At 39.3% G+C, this 14,501-nt stretch overlaps 1 protein-coding gene across 2 annotated transcripts in view; it reads right to left on the bottom strand.

Annotated features, from left to right (window-relative positions):
• Positions 1-14,501, bottom strand: part of DGKI (diacylglycerol kinase iota) — a 456,175-nt gene that overhangs the window by 216,184 nt on the left and 225,490 nt on the right. For both annotated transcript variants that reach the window (XM_057733401.1, XM_057733402.1), the window contains exons 9-10: positions 6,880-6,954; positions 6,254-6,352 (exon numbers count right to left, since the gene is read on the bottom strand). In XM_057733401.1, the coding sequence (XP_057589384.1) occupies positions 6,254-6,352; positions 6,880-6,954 (174 nt within the window). The remainder of the gene's footprint in view (positions 1-6,253; positions 6,353-6,879; positions 6,955-14,501) is intronic.

The following is a 14,501-nucleotide window of genomic DNA, read 5'->3' as shown; positions in this document are numbered from 1 at the left end:
TACATTAGCTTTGTTCTGTTCCACAGTCCCCATCCACACCCCCAATCCTAGTTAGGCTACAGCGAGATGAGACCTAGAGATGAGGCAAGATTCAGGGCAAACTGAGCCTCACTCCCAAGAAACTCCTCTGGTGATAGTTCTAGCATCACCATCATTACAACATGAAGGTCACCACTCAGTAACTCAGAAGAGCAGGATGTTGAAAACAGATTATTTCTCTACTTACAACACATTTCTCTTCCCTGTTCTCTACAATGTTAATACAGACTTTTAACACAAGAATTATCACTAAGAATTTTAAAGAAAGGATGGAAAGGAGGGATAATATTTTCTTTAAATTACAAGCTCCCATAAGAGAAGTTTTACTATAATTAATGTGATCCGGAAAATGCCCATTAACTTTGGTAATAAAAACATCATCTTAGACCAATCCAAATTCTATGACTCTACTCCTTATATGGGGTGACTAAACAGGTTTAAATCTTTAAGTTGTTTAGCGTGACACTTCAGGGAATCGTGTCTCAAAATGTGAAATGTGCACTTAACTTAAGGGACACAGGAAATATATTATAATCCAGCCTCACATGAAAATAACAGGAAATCAGAGCCCACAGAAGAGTACTGATAAGAAGCCTGAGAAAAGAGCAAACAGTAATGGACAACAAAATAACCGAAATTAAAAATACTCTGGATGGTATAAACAGCAGAATAACTGAGGCAGAAGAATGAAAAAGTGACTTGGAAGACAGAATGGGGGAAATAACTGCCGCAGAGCAGTAAAGAGAAAAAAGAATAAAAAGAATGGAAGACAGTCTCAGAGACCTTGGTGAAACCATTAAGCACACCAACATTCGAATCATAGGCATTCCAGAAGAAGAAGAAAAAAAGAAAGGGTGAGGAAACATTTGCAGAGGTTATAGTGGAAAACTTCCCCAACGTGGGAAAGGAAATCATTAATCAAGTCCAAGAAGCAGAGTCCCATACAGAATAAACCCAAGGAGAAATACACCAAGGCACATATTAATCAAACTAATGAAAATTAAACACAGAGAAAAAATATTAAAAGCAGCAAGAGAAAAGAAGCAAATAACATATAAGGGAAAACCCATAAGAATAACAGCTGACCTTTCTGCAGAAACTCTGCAGGCCAGAAGGAAATGGCAGGATATACTGAAAGTCCTGAAAGAGAGAAACCTACAGCCAAGAATACTCTACCCAGCAAGAATCTCATTCAGATTTGACACAGAAATCAAAAGCTTTACAGACAAGCAAAGGTTAAGACAATTCTGCACTACCAAACCAGCCTTACAACTGCTTAAGGAACTTTTCTAAGTAGGAAACACAAGAGAAGGAAAACACCTACAAAAACAAACCCAAAAAAATTAAGAAAATGGTAATAGGAACACACATGTCAATAATCACCTTAAATGTAAATGGATTACATGCTCCAACCAAAAGACACAGACTGGCTGATTGGATACAAAAACAAGACCCTTCTATATGCTGCCTACAAGAAACCCACTTCAGACCAAGGGATACATATAGACTGAAAGGAAAGGGATGGAAAAAGATATTCCATGCAAATGGAAGTCAAAAGAAAGCTGTAGTAGCAATATGCATATCAGATACACTAGACTTTAAAGTAAAGACTATTACAAGAGACAAAGAAGGACACTACATAACGATCAAGGGATCCATCCAAGAAGAACATATCACAATTGTAAATAGCTATGCACCCAACATAGGAGCACCTCAATACATAAGGCAAATGCTAACAGCCATAAAAGGGGACATCGACAGGAACACAATCATAGTAGGAGATTTTAACACCCCAATTACATCAATGGACAGATCACCCAAACAGAAAATAAATAACAACACACAAGCTTTCAATGACACATTAGACCATCTCAACTTATTGATATTTATGGGACATTCCATCCAAAAACTACAGAACACACTTTTTTCTCAAGTGCACACAGAACATTCTCCAGGAGAGATCACATCTTGGGTCACAAATCAAACCTCGGTAAATTCAAGAAAACTGAAATCGTATCAAGCATCTTCTCTGACCACAATGCCATGAGACTAGGTATCAATTACTGGAAAAAAACTATAAAAAATACAAACACATGGAGGCTAAACAATATGCTATTAAACAACCAAGAAATCACTAAAGAAACCAAAGAGGAAATCAAAAATACCTAGAAACAAATGACAATGAAAACACAACTCAATACCTATGGGATGCAGCAAAAGCAGTTCTAAGAGGGAAGTTTAGAGCAATACAGTCCTACCTCAAGAAACAAGAAAAATATCAAATAAACAACCTAACCTTACACCTAAAACAACTAGAGAAAGAAGAACAAAGAAACCCCAAAGTGAGCAGAAGGAAAGAAATCATAAAGATCAAAGCAGAAATAAATGAAAAAGAAAGGAAGGAAACAATAGCAAAGATCAATGAAACTAAAAGCTGGTTCTTTGAGAAGATAAACAAAATTGATAAACCATTAGCCAGACTCATCAGGAAAAAAAGGAAGATGCAAATCAACAGAATTAGAAATGAAAAAGGAGAAGTAACAACGGACACCACAGAAATACAAAAGATCATGAGAGACTACTACAAGCAACTATATGCCAATAAATTGGATAACCTGGAAGAAATGGATACATTCTTAGAAAAGTACAATCTTTGAAGACTGAACCAGGAAGAAACAGAAAATATGAACAGACTAATCACAAGTATGGAAATTGAGACTGTGATTAAAAATCTCCCAACAAACAAAAGCCCAGGGCCAGAAGGATTCACAGCAAATTCTATCAAACATTTAGAGAAGAGCTACAACCTATCCTTTTCAAACTCTTCCAAACTATAGCAGAAGGAGGAACACTCCCAAACTCATTCTACGAGGTCACCGTCACCCTGATATCAAAACCAAGCAAAGATGTCACCAAAAAAGACAATTAAAGGCCAATATCACTGATGAATACAGATGCAAAAATCTTCAACAAAATACTAGCTAACAGAATTCAACAGCACACTAAAAATATCATACACCATGATCAAGTAGGATTTATCCTTGGAATGCAAGAATTCTTCAATATATGCAAATCAATCAACATGATACACCATATTAACAAATTGAAGGATAAAAACCATATGATCATCTCAATAGATGCAGAAAAAGCTTTTGGCAAAATTCAACATCCATTTATGATAAAAACTCTCCAGAAAATGGGCATAGAAGCAAATTACCTCAACATAATAAAAGCCATATATGACAAACCAAAAGCCAACATCGTTCTAAATGGTGAAAAACTGAAAGAATTCCCTCTAAGAACAGGAACAAGACAAGGGTGTCCACTCTCACCATTATTATTCAACATAGTTTTGGAAGTTTTAGCCACAGCAATCAGAGAAGAAAAAGAAATAAAAGGAATCCGCATTAGAAAAGAATGTAAAATTGTCACTCTTTGCAGGTGACATGATATTATATATAGAAAACCCTAAAGATTCTACCTGAAAACTGCTAGCACTAATTGATGAATTTAGTAAAGTAGCAGGATACAAAATTAATGCACAGAAATCTCTTGCATTCCTATCACTAACAACGAAGGAGCAGAAAGAGAAATTAAGGAAACTCTCCCATTTACCACTGCAACCAAAAGAATAAAATACCTAGGAATAAACCTGCCTAAGGAGGCAAAAGACCTGGATGCAGAAAACTATCAGACACTGATGAAAGAAATCAAAGACGATACAAACAGATGGAGAGACATATCATGTTCTTGGATTGGAAGAATCAACATTGTGAAAATGACTATCTTACCCAAAGCAATTTACAGATTCAATGCAATCCCCATCAAATTACCAACGGCATTTTTCACAGAACTAGAACAAGAAATCTTACGATTTGCATGGAAATGCAAAAGACCCTGAGTAGCCAAAGCAATCTTGAGAAGGAAAGATGGAGTTGGTGGAATTAGGCTTCCTGACTTCAAACTATACTAGAAGGCCACAGTGATCAAGACAGTATGGTACTGGCACAAAACTAGAAAGGAAGATCAATGGAACAGAATAGAGAACTCAGAGGTAAACCCAAGCACATATGGGCACCTTATCTTTGGCAAAAGAGGCAAGAATATACAATGGAAAAAAGATAGCCTCTCAATAAGTGGTGCTGGGAACATTGGGCAGCAACATGTAAAAGAATGAAATTAGAACACTTCCTAACACCACACACAAAAAGAAACTCCAAATGGATTAAAGACTTAAATGTAAGGCCAGACACTATAAAACTCCTAGAGGAAAACATAGGCAGAACACTCTATGACATACATCAAAGCAAGATCCTTTTTGACCCACCTCCTAGAACAACAGAAATAAATTCAAGAATAAACAAATGGGACATAATGAAACTTAAAAGCTTTTGCACAGCAGCAGAAACCATAAACAAGACAAGAAGACAACTCTCAGAATGGGAGAAAATACTTGCCAATGAAGCAACTGACAAAGGAGTAAACTCCAAAATATACAAGCAGCTCATGCAGCTTAATACCAAAAAAGCAAATAACCCAATCCACAAATGGGTGGAAGACCTAAATAGACATTTCTCCAAAGAAGACACATAGATGGCCAACAGACACATGACAAGATGCTCAACATCACTAATCATTAGAGAAATGCAAGTCAAAGCCACTATGAGGTATCACCTCACACTAGTCAGGATGGCCATCATCACAAAACCTAGAAACAATAAATGTTGGAGAGGGTTGGAGAAAAGGGAACTCTCCTGCACTGTTGGTGGGAATGTAAGTTGGTACAGCCACTATGGAAAACAGTTTGGAGGTTCCTTAAAAAACTAAAAATGGAACTACCATATGACCCAGTAATCCCACTCCTGGGCATATACCCAGAGAAAACCATAATCCCAAAAGAAACATGTACTATAATGTTCATTGCAGCACTATTTCCAATAGCCAGGACCTGGAAACAACCTAAATGCCCATCAACAAATGAATGGATAAAGAAGATGTGGCACATATATACAATGGAATATTACTCAGCCATAAAAAGGAATGAGATGGAGGTATATGTAATGAGGTGGATAGACCTAGAGTCTGTCATACAGAGTGAAGTAAGCCAGAAAGAGAAAGACAAATATTGTATGCTAACTCATATATATGGAATCTAAAAAAAAAAACAAAAACAAAATGGTACTGATGAACCCAGTGACAGGGCAAGAATAAGGATACAGATGCAGAGAATGGACTGGAGGACACGGGGTTGGGGGCACAGGGGGCGAAGGGGAAGCTGGAACAAAGTGAGAGAGTAGCATAGACATATATATGCTACCAACTGTAAAATAGATAGCTAGTGGGAAGTTGTTGTATAACAAAGGGAGATCTACTCGACGATGGGTGATGCCTTAGAAGGCCAGGATGGGGAGGGTGGGGGGAGTCGCGGGAGGGGGGGATATGGGGATATATGTATAAACACAGCTGATTCACTTTTGTGTCCCTCAAAAGCTGGTACAAAAGTGTAAAGCAATTATATTCCAATAAAGAGCTTAAAAAGAAAAGAAGCCTGAGAGAGTGGGAAGAGAACTAGATGAGAAGCCAAAGACCTGCATTCTGGAATAATTTCTATCCCTTAAAGAGCTGTGAATTTTAGAGTTATCATTAAATTTAACTCTTCTAAGGCCATTTCTTTATCCTCAAATGAAGTTGATACTAGTTATTCTACAGGACTTGGGCAAAGACCGAATGGAAGCTGTGAGAGGTGATGTATGTGTGCCAGCCGTGGTGGCGTCTGTTGTTCCTCATAATCTTCAATAATAAATCATTCATCTCTGTCTCCTCTGAAAAGAGGGAAAAAAGCAGCTGGGTCTAAAATGCAATAGAATGAAAGAAAGATAAGTTCATAAAGGGCTTCCTAACTACAGGAGTTGAGAAACCTGAAACATAGTAACTAAGAGATTACAGAATGCTCTTTCTTGAAAATCCGTAAGTAAAATGTTAGCAGTTAGGTTTTTGAGTACCTCTAGTAAAGTCTTGTGTGGAAGTAGACAGATAAGTCCTAGACCCTCCAGGTTTGGCCTGGCCCTGTCACGTGTAAGGCTGTCCCTTACTGGAGAAACTGGTTGTCTTCCAATGCTAGGGGTCCTACGTGGTGCTATTCTACTTGGTGTTGGGAATGTGTTTTCAAGAAAGCATCAAAGCTTCCAAGTGAAACTCATGAACGCTGACTTACCTGGTTGCCTCCACTCTTGGGGTTCACAAACACAAGCAAGGGTTTCATGAGAGGAGAAGAGATAGGTTTTATCACAAAAGGACGACCTTTGTTTTCCTGCTGAAGAAAGAAAGCAGCACTGTTGACACACACATCCCTGACTTGAAAGGCAGCCCCAGAACAATGAAAGTGAGAAATGACTGGCACCACTGCCACCTCCCACTCCAGCACCCCCCAAAAACCCAAACAACCTCCCTCCAAAAACATTGCATCTTGTTTCACAGGACTTACTCATAGTGAGAATGTATCTCAAGCTATAATTTGCCCCCAAGAATTAAGCCAGGCTTTTGTTTTCATTCTGTATACTCAAAGTGTTCCAGAAACGTTCTAGCCCTTATCTTCACCTTTATTGTCTTTGGGATAACACTTCCACACACAGGTGCAAATGCTCTGACTCTGAAGTTGCAGGAGGTGTGTGTGTTATATATATAAAAGGAATAGGCAGAATCCCAGTGTGGTTCAAGTGGCGTGAAGGAAAGAGTGGCAGGAGATAGATCAGAAAAATAAGCTTGGCCAGGTCAAGTCAGGCAGAGGAGGCTTGGGAAAGGAGGATGGATTTCACTGGACCACCATCCCCAAAGACTTACTTCGGTTCCTCTTTTACTGGCTTTTCTTTTAAAGCTTGTTCTCTTCTTCTTCCGATTTGAAGCCTTCAGAGAGTTCTGTAGGGAAAGAAGGGACCACCTGAGCTCGGAGGCAGACGGCCCACGAGCTTTCCCATGCAGAACCATCTAGAAGGTGACGGCAGCACATGCTGTTCGATGACATGCTTCTCATGCTTTGACACTTCCAAGCCACTGCTCATGGGTAAGCCACACACAGAACCCAGTCGCGTGCTTCAGAGTGAGCGACTGACTCCCCACCACACGGAGAGGCAGGGAGCTAGAACCCTGGAGGCTCTCATGGACTCACATAACAACACATGTTATACCTGCCAACCCTCCCAGTAAAAATGGAAGAATCCCAAATTCTCTGAGGGGCTCCAGTCTCCCGCCCAACCAGGTCCGTCTCCCGCCCAACCAAGTTCAAGTTCATCTCCTGGTATGGAGATCACCTATGTGGAAATGTAAAAAAGGAGGCCATTTTTCACGTTTTGCTTTTTGTTTTTTTTTTCTGTTTACTTTTTTATAGGGAATGACCTGTTCATAAAATGACTCAACCCCCCTGGAACTTTATGATCCAACTCTCCTGTCAGCATTAATGGCTTGGTTTTAAAATATGAAGACTCAAGTTACTCATAATAATAGAGTGGCAGTCACTGCTCCTCCTTTCTCTGACTAAAGATCCATTGGATTAAAAGTCCTCCCTCCCTGGTAACATTTTTTTTTTCCTTCTCACAGAAGTGCATCCAACTTGTTGAAACACAGTGACCCCAAGTTTACTTTCTCTGTCTTTATCTTTCTAGGGATTTTATAGAGACAGTCACAGCTCACTGACTGAAGACAAGGCAAAACCATATTTAATTAGTGAAGAGTCAATAATTAATTAGATTTCTATCTTCATAAAGGCAAGCTATTACTACCATGTCATAGTTTTACAAAGTGTTGAAAGCCTGAAATACATAATTCTTAACCTAAAAGTTTATATAAGTAAATACACATGCATTGTTTGAGCAATTAAATGTTTTCAAACAGCTTGAAGAAACTTAGATATCTATTCTTCAACAGTTTAGAGTATTTTTTCTTAAAGCATTCAAAATAAACCTTAGTCTAGAGTACATATATTAACACATCCAAGTTAGCAAGACTGAAACTATTTGGCTTTTATTTTACTTTCATTTGGACCATGAAAAAAATAAGTTGGTTTGTGGCCCATGCTCACCAAGGATGAAGGACAATTTCTTGCACCACCATTTGTCCCAAGGCTTTCCTCCCCCATCAGATTAAAAGAGTCTTCAGGTTCTCTGAATCTCACCAGAAAAGAAATCCAGAAGTTCATGGGTGTTCAAGATTCCGGTGATTTCTTGTCACTCACTCTAGACTATACTTCTCCTGCAAGCAGATCTCCGAGTTTCTGAATTCCTCTTTGAATAGATCTACTATTATGTCCCTCTTTGGAAAAACTTTTGCATTCTTTGAGTATTTGCTTTATTTTGACTACTTTCAGTTTTATTAAAAAAGAAGAAAAATTACTCAGAACCTTTAAACATTTAATCAGCCAAAGGTTCCAAGAAGAATGCTGCAAACTACTAGACCAGCTGCAGCAGTATCTACTTGACAGCATTTAATGATGCTCTGCGTGCTGGTACCTGGCCCCAAAGAATCTTATTGAAATTGTCTGGGGTGAATTCCAGGCAAAGATACTTTTTAAAAGCTCCCCAGAGTAGAATAGAATAGAATAGAATAGAATAGAATAGAATAGAATAGAATAGAATAGAATAGAATAGTAGAATAGAATAGAAAAATAAAATAATAAAACAGAATAGTAAAAGCTCCACAGGGAATTCTAATGTGCAGCCAGGGTTGAGAACCTCGTTTGAAGGACAAAGGGCAGAGTGAGGAGCCATGTGTACTGTGGTAAAGCTGATCTCTGGGGTAAGAAGTGAGAGCTGTGGGATCTGACAGACTCGGTGTGAATTCTGAACTTCCCTGTCACTAGGTCTGTGACCTCAGCCAAGTCAGTCAAACTTTTGAAAAAACAGTTTCTTAATTTTAAAATGAAGATGATACATACATACAATGGAATATGACTCAGCCATAAAAAGGAATGATATTGAGTTATTTGTAGTGGGGTGGATGGACCTACAGACTGTCATACAGAGTGTCATACAAATACCGTATGCTGACGCATATATATGGAATCTAAAAAAATGGTACTGATGAACCCAGTGACAAGGCAAGAATAAAGATGCAGATGCAGAGAATGGACTTGAGAATACAGGGGAGGGGAGAAGGGGAAGCTGGGATGAAGTGAGAGAGTGGCACTGACATATATACACTACCAAATGTAAAATAGATAGCTAATGGGAAGCTGCTGCATAGCACAGGGAGATCAACTCAATGATGGGTGCTGACCTAGAAGGGTGGGATAGGGAGGGTGGGAGGGAGGCTCAAGAGGGAGGGGATATGGGGACATATGTATAAATACAGCTGATTCACTGTTGTACAGCAGAAACTGGCACAACAGTATAAAGCAATTATACTCCAATAAAGAGCTGAAAAAAAAATTGAAGGTGATAATACCTACCTCACAGGACAGTTGCGGAGTTTAAATGAGAAAAGGTATGTGAAGCAGTTAATCTGGTATCCATCCCATGAGAAGCACTTCCATAAACGTCAGCTGCCTGGTTCACAGCTCTATATCCCCAGCACCCAGCACAAACGCCTGGCACACAGTATGCACTCAAATCGTTGTGGAAATAATCAATCACTATTTTTAGAGTTCGCAACACTGACTGAGTCTTCCTGATTTTAAAAAGGATCCTTAGGAAGTGAGTGACTGCTTCCTAACTTCTTTGTTGTTTTTGTTCATTTAGCACCAAGAGCAACGCAGGACACCAAGTGCTTGCAGGAACACACTGTGGGCCTTGGTTCTCGCCAGGACTCAATAATTAAACTCCAAGAGATAGGTTGAATGGATCAAGCTGAGATTGCTTCCTAAACTTGCCTGATCGCAGAAATCACAGTTCTTCAGGTGATTCTGATGATCAAGTATGTTTGAGAAACACAGAGTTAGAAAAACACATCAAAATAAGGCTTGATGGCTGAAAACAGAGCAGGCAGGGAACTCAACTTTAATAGGGAACGGGTACACAAAATGGTCTTTGTTTTAAACACAAAGTGCTTCTGAGCCTCACCGAGCCACACACATCTGAGGCCTTCATCTCACAGAAAAAGGAGGGGGCAAAAATCAAGCACAGTGGTTGACTTACAGTACCTGGACGCTTCTATGTGAGCTCTGAGCAAGCTTACAGCCCTATGGATGGTCAAATAGCAAAAGATAAGCAGTATGGAACTTCACAGCACACATCCAAATTCCCCAGGTTTCCTTCTGTTCCTGTGTAAATATGGATCTGTCTCAATACAGCACTTCTAGAAAGCAGTGTAATTCAATGAGGAACAGATGGATGTGAAGGCAGATTTGGGTTGTGTTTTGGCCAAGACAAGTCTTCTAGCTTTGCTAATCCACAATATCACTTACCCTGCCTGGTCAGTATTGTGAGAGTTAAACAAAACAAGATGCTTTCCAAGAATGGAAAAATTATACCAAGACGTTATTGTCTAGAATTGATAGTGATACAGTCAAGAAACCTTTAATACTTGTCCTGTGTCCTAAAACAAAGCATCCCTGTTATCAAGGGCAGCTAACTCAGTGATACCAAGGGCTCACTTTGCAAGTACAACATTGACCAAACAGTGAAACATTGTGCTCTCGTTTGGATTTTTACATCCTTCTGATTCCAACAGCATTTACCCCCTGTACATTCTGTGCCCACTCTTTTGTTAAAGTCCTAAGAAAAGATACAGGATTTTTGTTTTCTTGGACCAGGTATTGGGGCAGCATTACCTTGTCACAAAAATAATCCTATCAACACAGTCTTTATCATAGTTATGACTCCTTCCTGGGCTGTTACAAAATCCTACGGGTGAATCGCTCAACTGTGAATGAAACCTAACTTACTACTCTTATTATTCTTCAGGGATTTCCTCAGGTGATGGGATCCTAAAGGATCAGTTATAATGATAGATCTAAAGAGAAGATATCTCACTTCAGCATCCCAAATGAAGTCTTCCTCTATCATACACTGGACAAAACTCTGATGGATAAGAGGGTGATCCATGGACTTTATTAAAGAACGTTCTCACTCTGCCCTGTTTCAGCTATACCATTGCAGCAAAGGTTGCTGTGAGGAAAGGCAAGCAGAAGAGTCAAGAAAGCTCATTCCAAAATTAAGGACAGGGGCTTCCTAGGTGGCAGTAGTGGTTAAGAATCCGCCTGCCAATGCAGAGGTCACGGGTTCGATCCTAGCTGCAGGAAGATCCCACATGACCACGGAGCAACTAAGCCCGTGTGCCAAAAGAAAAAAATACAAAAAAAAAAAAAAAAAAAAAAATTAAGGACAGGGTCTCAGCAGCTTTCAGGCATATTTGGCCAAATCAAGGTATTGCTTGACCTTTAGAACTGATCAAAGGAAGTCACTTGAGCATTGAGGGAGATTGTTGGCCATTGCTATTACATATCATGGGGACCTCAGTATTTTAAGATTATCCAATCATAAGGAATAAGGACTGGCATGAAGAAAGCTGATGCAAGGCTAGGCAGGAGTTGATTGTGACATTTGTAAGTAGACCATTAGAAAGAATATAAATATACATTGGTAAGGAGTAGGCTTAAATAAACTGTAAAATATCCATAGTGTGGGATATATACAGTAGTTTAAAGAGTCAAATCTATATGTATTAATATAGACATCTTCCTATGATATTTTTTAACTAGGAAAGCCAAATATTAAAGCATTAAGTAGAGAATGATATTATTTATTAAAAACACACACCTCTAGTGTTCCTCCCACAAACTTGACCCCACAAAAAGTTCATGTCACACAGGTCTTGCTCCATCAGCTCCAAGTGCTTGCACTGGTATTTGAACATCTTTCACTCATTCATCCAGTCAAAATATCATCTGCTAACATTTCAGTCCAGAGGACAAACACTGACATCTGTAACTTTAAATATAACTTTGAATTTATATCAACAGATTCAAGCTTGGTTGCTGAAATTTGGTTTTCTTTCATTTTAATTCCTTTCAGTCATCTACCTTCCATCATCTTTTAACTTCTAGGTCTCTCCAAGTAATCTGGTGATGAAACCCAGCAAATCACCTAGGTAGCCCTCATTTCCCTAACCACCAAGCTTTACACAGCTACCAGCTCCACAGCTGGTCATGGAGTTGGGAGCTGTGTGAAGATGGCCACTCAGAACCAGCCATCTTTCAGCAGGGAAGGGAAATACATGGTTTAATTCCACCTCTTTACAACCCACTTTTCCTGACCATTTTACACTCCAGCAGATTTCCTTTACTCTTGTTCTTTCAAGGCATTTGTTTAGACACAAACATCACAGATAAAGCTGATTTTATTTGATGACCCATCTTCACTGTTGTTCTCAGTTATGTCATATCAACTTGCATTGTCCTTCCTCATCCCTCTTCCCAGTGATGCCACCCACACCCTTCAAGATCAAGCACAAATGACAGATTTTCCATTGAGCCTAGGCTCCTCTCCATGACTGAAGCTGCTCAATCCTGCTTCATGTCTCCACCGTGTTTCTACATCTTAGGTGGCACTTACCCCTCTCCACCTTAGATGTGTAGGCATCTCACTGACCAGGGCTGATTCAACTAACCTGTCTGGCCCCTTCCTCTCATGACCATATGTGTGTATCTCCCAAGAGATGCACACTGATCAAAAAGACAAACCTTCCCAGACATCTGTAAGCCACACTTTTATTAAGGATTTACATGTGGCTGAATTCCTCTCCAGTATCCACAAACACTCTGACCAATGATTTAGACTATTGTGTCTATTTTCCCCACTATGGAGTATGCTCTTTGTGGGCATCAAATGAACATCTGATTCATCTTTGGACCTCCCACTGCATGCAACAGCATCTCTGAGTGTGGTCAATTAATTAAACATTTACTTAATTCAATTAAGGCTCTATCATTTTTAAGAAGTGCCACAGAAAAATACAGAAGTATTAGAGATGTAGAAGGAAAGATACACAAATTCTAAAAGTTGGAAAAACATTTTATCTGTTCTCCATCTACTTTCCAAATTCAATTTTTGAACATTTCCCAATGTCTCCAACAAATTCTCTCATCTTACTGCTTCCACACCATCACTAATAGGTTGCCACCCATACTCCACACTCTACAAACTGTAGTTTTGATGGTCAATTATCTGGTCCCAAACAGAAGGACTTTTCTCAATCCTTGTTAGCATTTTCATGTCTACAGAATGTAACACTGATGACTGCCTTTGTAACAGTGAAACGTTATGCTATCATAGTTCCCTCTCGCTCTTGCAGCATTCTCTTCCTCCTCCCACTTTCTGGGTGTGGATGTTGTCCTAGTCTCCTTCCGTTCTTTCATTCAGTAAATGAACAGGTCTTGACTCTCTGCCATGGGACAGGCATTGTGCTAGTGAATACACAATCCCACTACAGTGTGAACTACAACCATTACAGCAGTATTTCAAGGTGCACTTGGGAACAGAGCAGATGTCAGGCTATGGCTCCTTCTCTTGTCTCTTTCTACCCTCCCCACTGGAAATCTCACCCTCTTTACATCTTCTTTCACTGTAATACAGAAGGTTCAGGGATCAATAACGTCTGTCCTGATCCCTGTATGACGGGCCACTGTTACCATCTGTTGTTGCACAGCTTCACCTGATATCCTGTAGTCCTAAAAGTCAACGAGAAGGAAGATAACAAGAGCTAACATCTGAGTGGTTACAATGAGCCAAGTGCTGTTCTGTGTGTTTTATTTTTCTTTTTTTAGCTCATTAGTCCTCATGGAAACCTTATGAATTAGGTACTAGTACTATTTACCCTTTGCAGCTGAGAAACTGAAGCAGAAGAGATTAAGTTGAGATTAAACAAGTTATTAAGTGGTAGAGCAAGGTTATGAATCTACGCAGCCCGGCTTCACCACTACTCTGTTGCCACCTGGCCCCCAAGCTCATCATACACCACCCTTTACATAGAACTTAGTTAACTGATTAAATTATTTGATGGCTTTGGAGCGCAGAGGAGGCGGGACCACCACATTTTTAAAGATATCTGATTTTAGCAACATGGTAAAGCAGCATGGCATACATTAAGAGCTTTTTTTCCAAAATCACAATTCTTGGGTTCAAATGCCACCTCAAACTATTTAATAATTCTATAGCCCCAGCTAATTTATTTGACGTTTCTATTCCTCAGTTTCCTCAGCTGTGAAGTGGGACTAACAGGATACATGACCCATAGAGCCCTTGATGATGAGATACTGAATGTAAAGTACCTGAAGTATTTCCTAATATATGTAAAGCATTCAATAAATGGTAGCTTTCATTCTTATTATTACAATGTGCTGCATCAAAGAAGATAATAAAAAGGTGTGTGATGAAAAAAATTTTGGACTTTAGCATCCAGATTGTGAACTACTCTCCAAAAACCACCCCCACCAGTCAGCCACTTAATAAAAGTTGCTAAGATACCAACTTCTT

Source organism: Hippopotamus amphibius, chromosome 4 (assembly GCF_030028045.1).
Source record: "Hippopotamus amphibius kiboko isolate mHipAmp2 chromosome 4, mHipAmp2.hap2, whole genome shotgun sequence".
NCBI classification, from domain to species: Eukaryota; Metazoa; Chordata; class Mammalia; order Artiodactyla; family Hippopotamidae; genus Hippopotamus; species Hippopotamus amphibius.
Note: the sequence above shows the minus strand (reverse complement) of the source record. Positions and strands in the feature narration are given on the sequence as shown.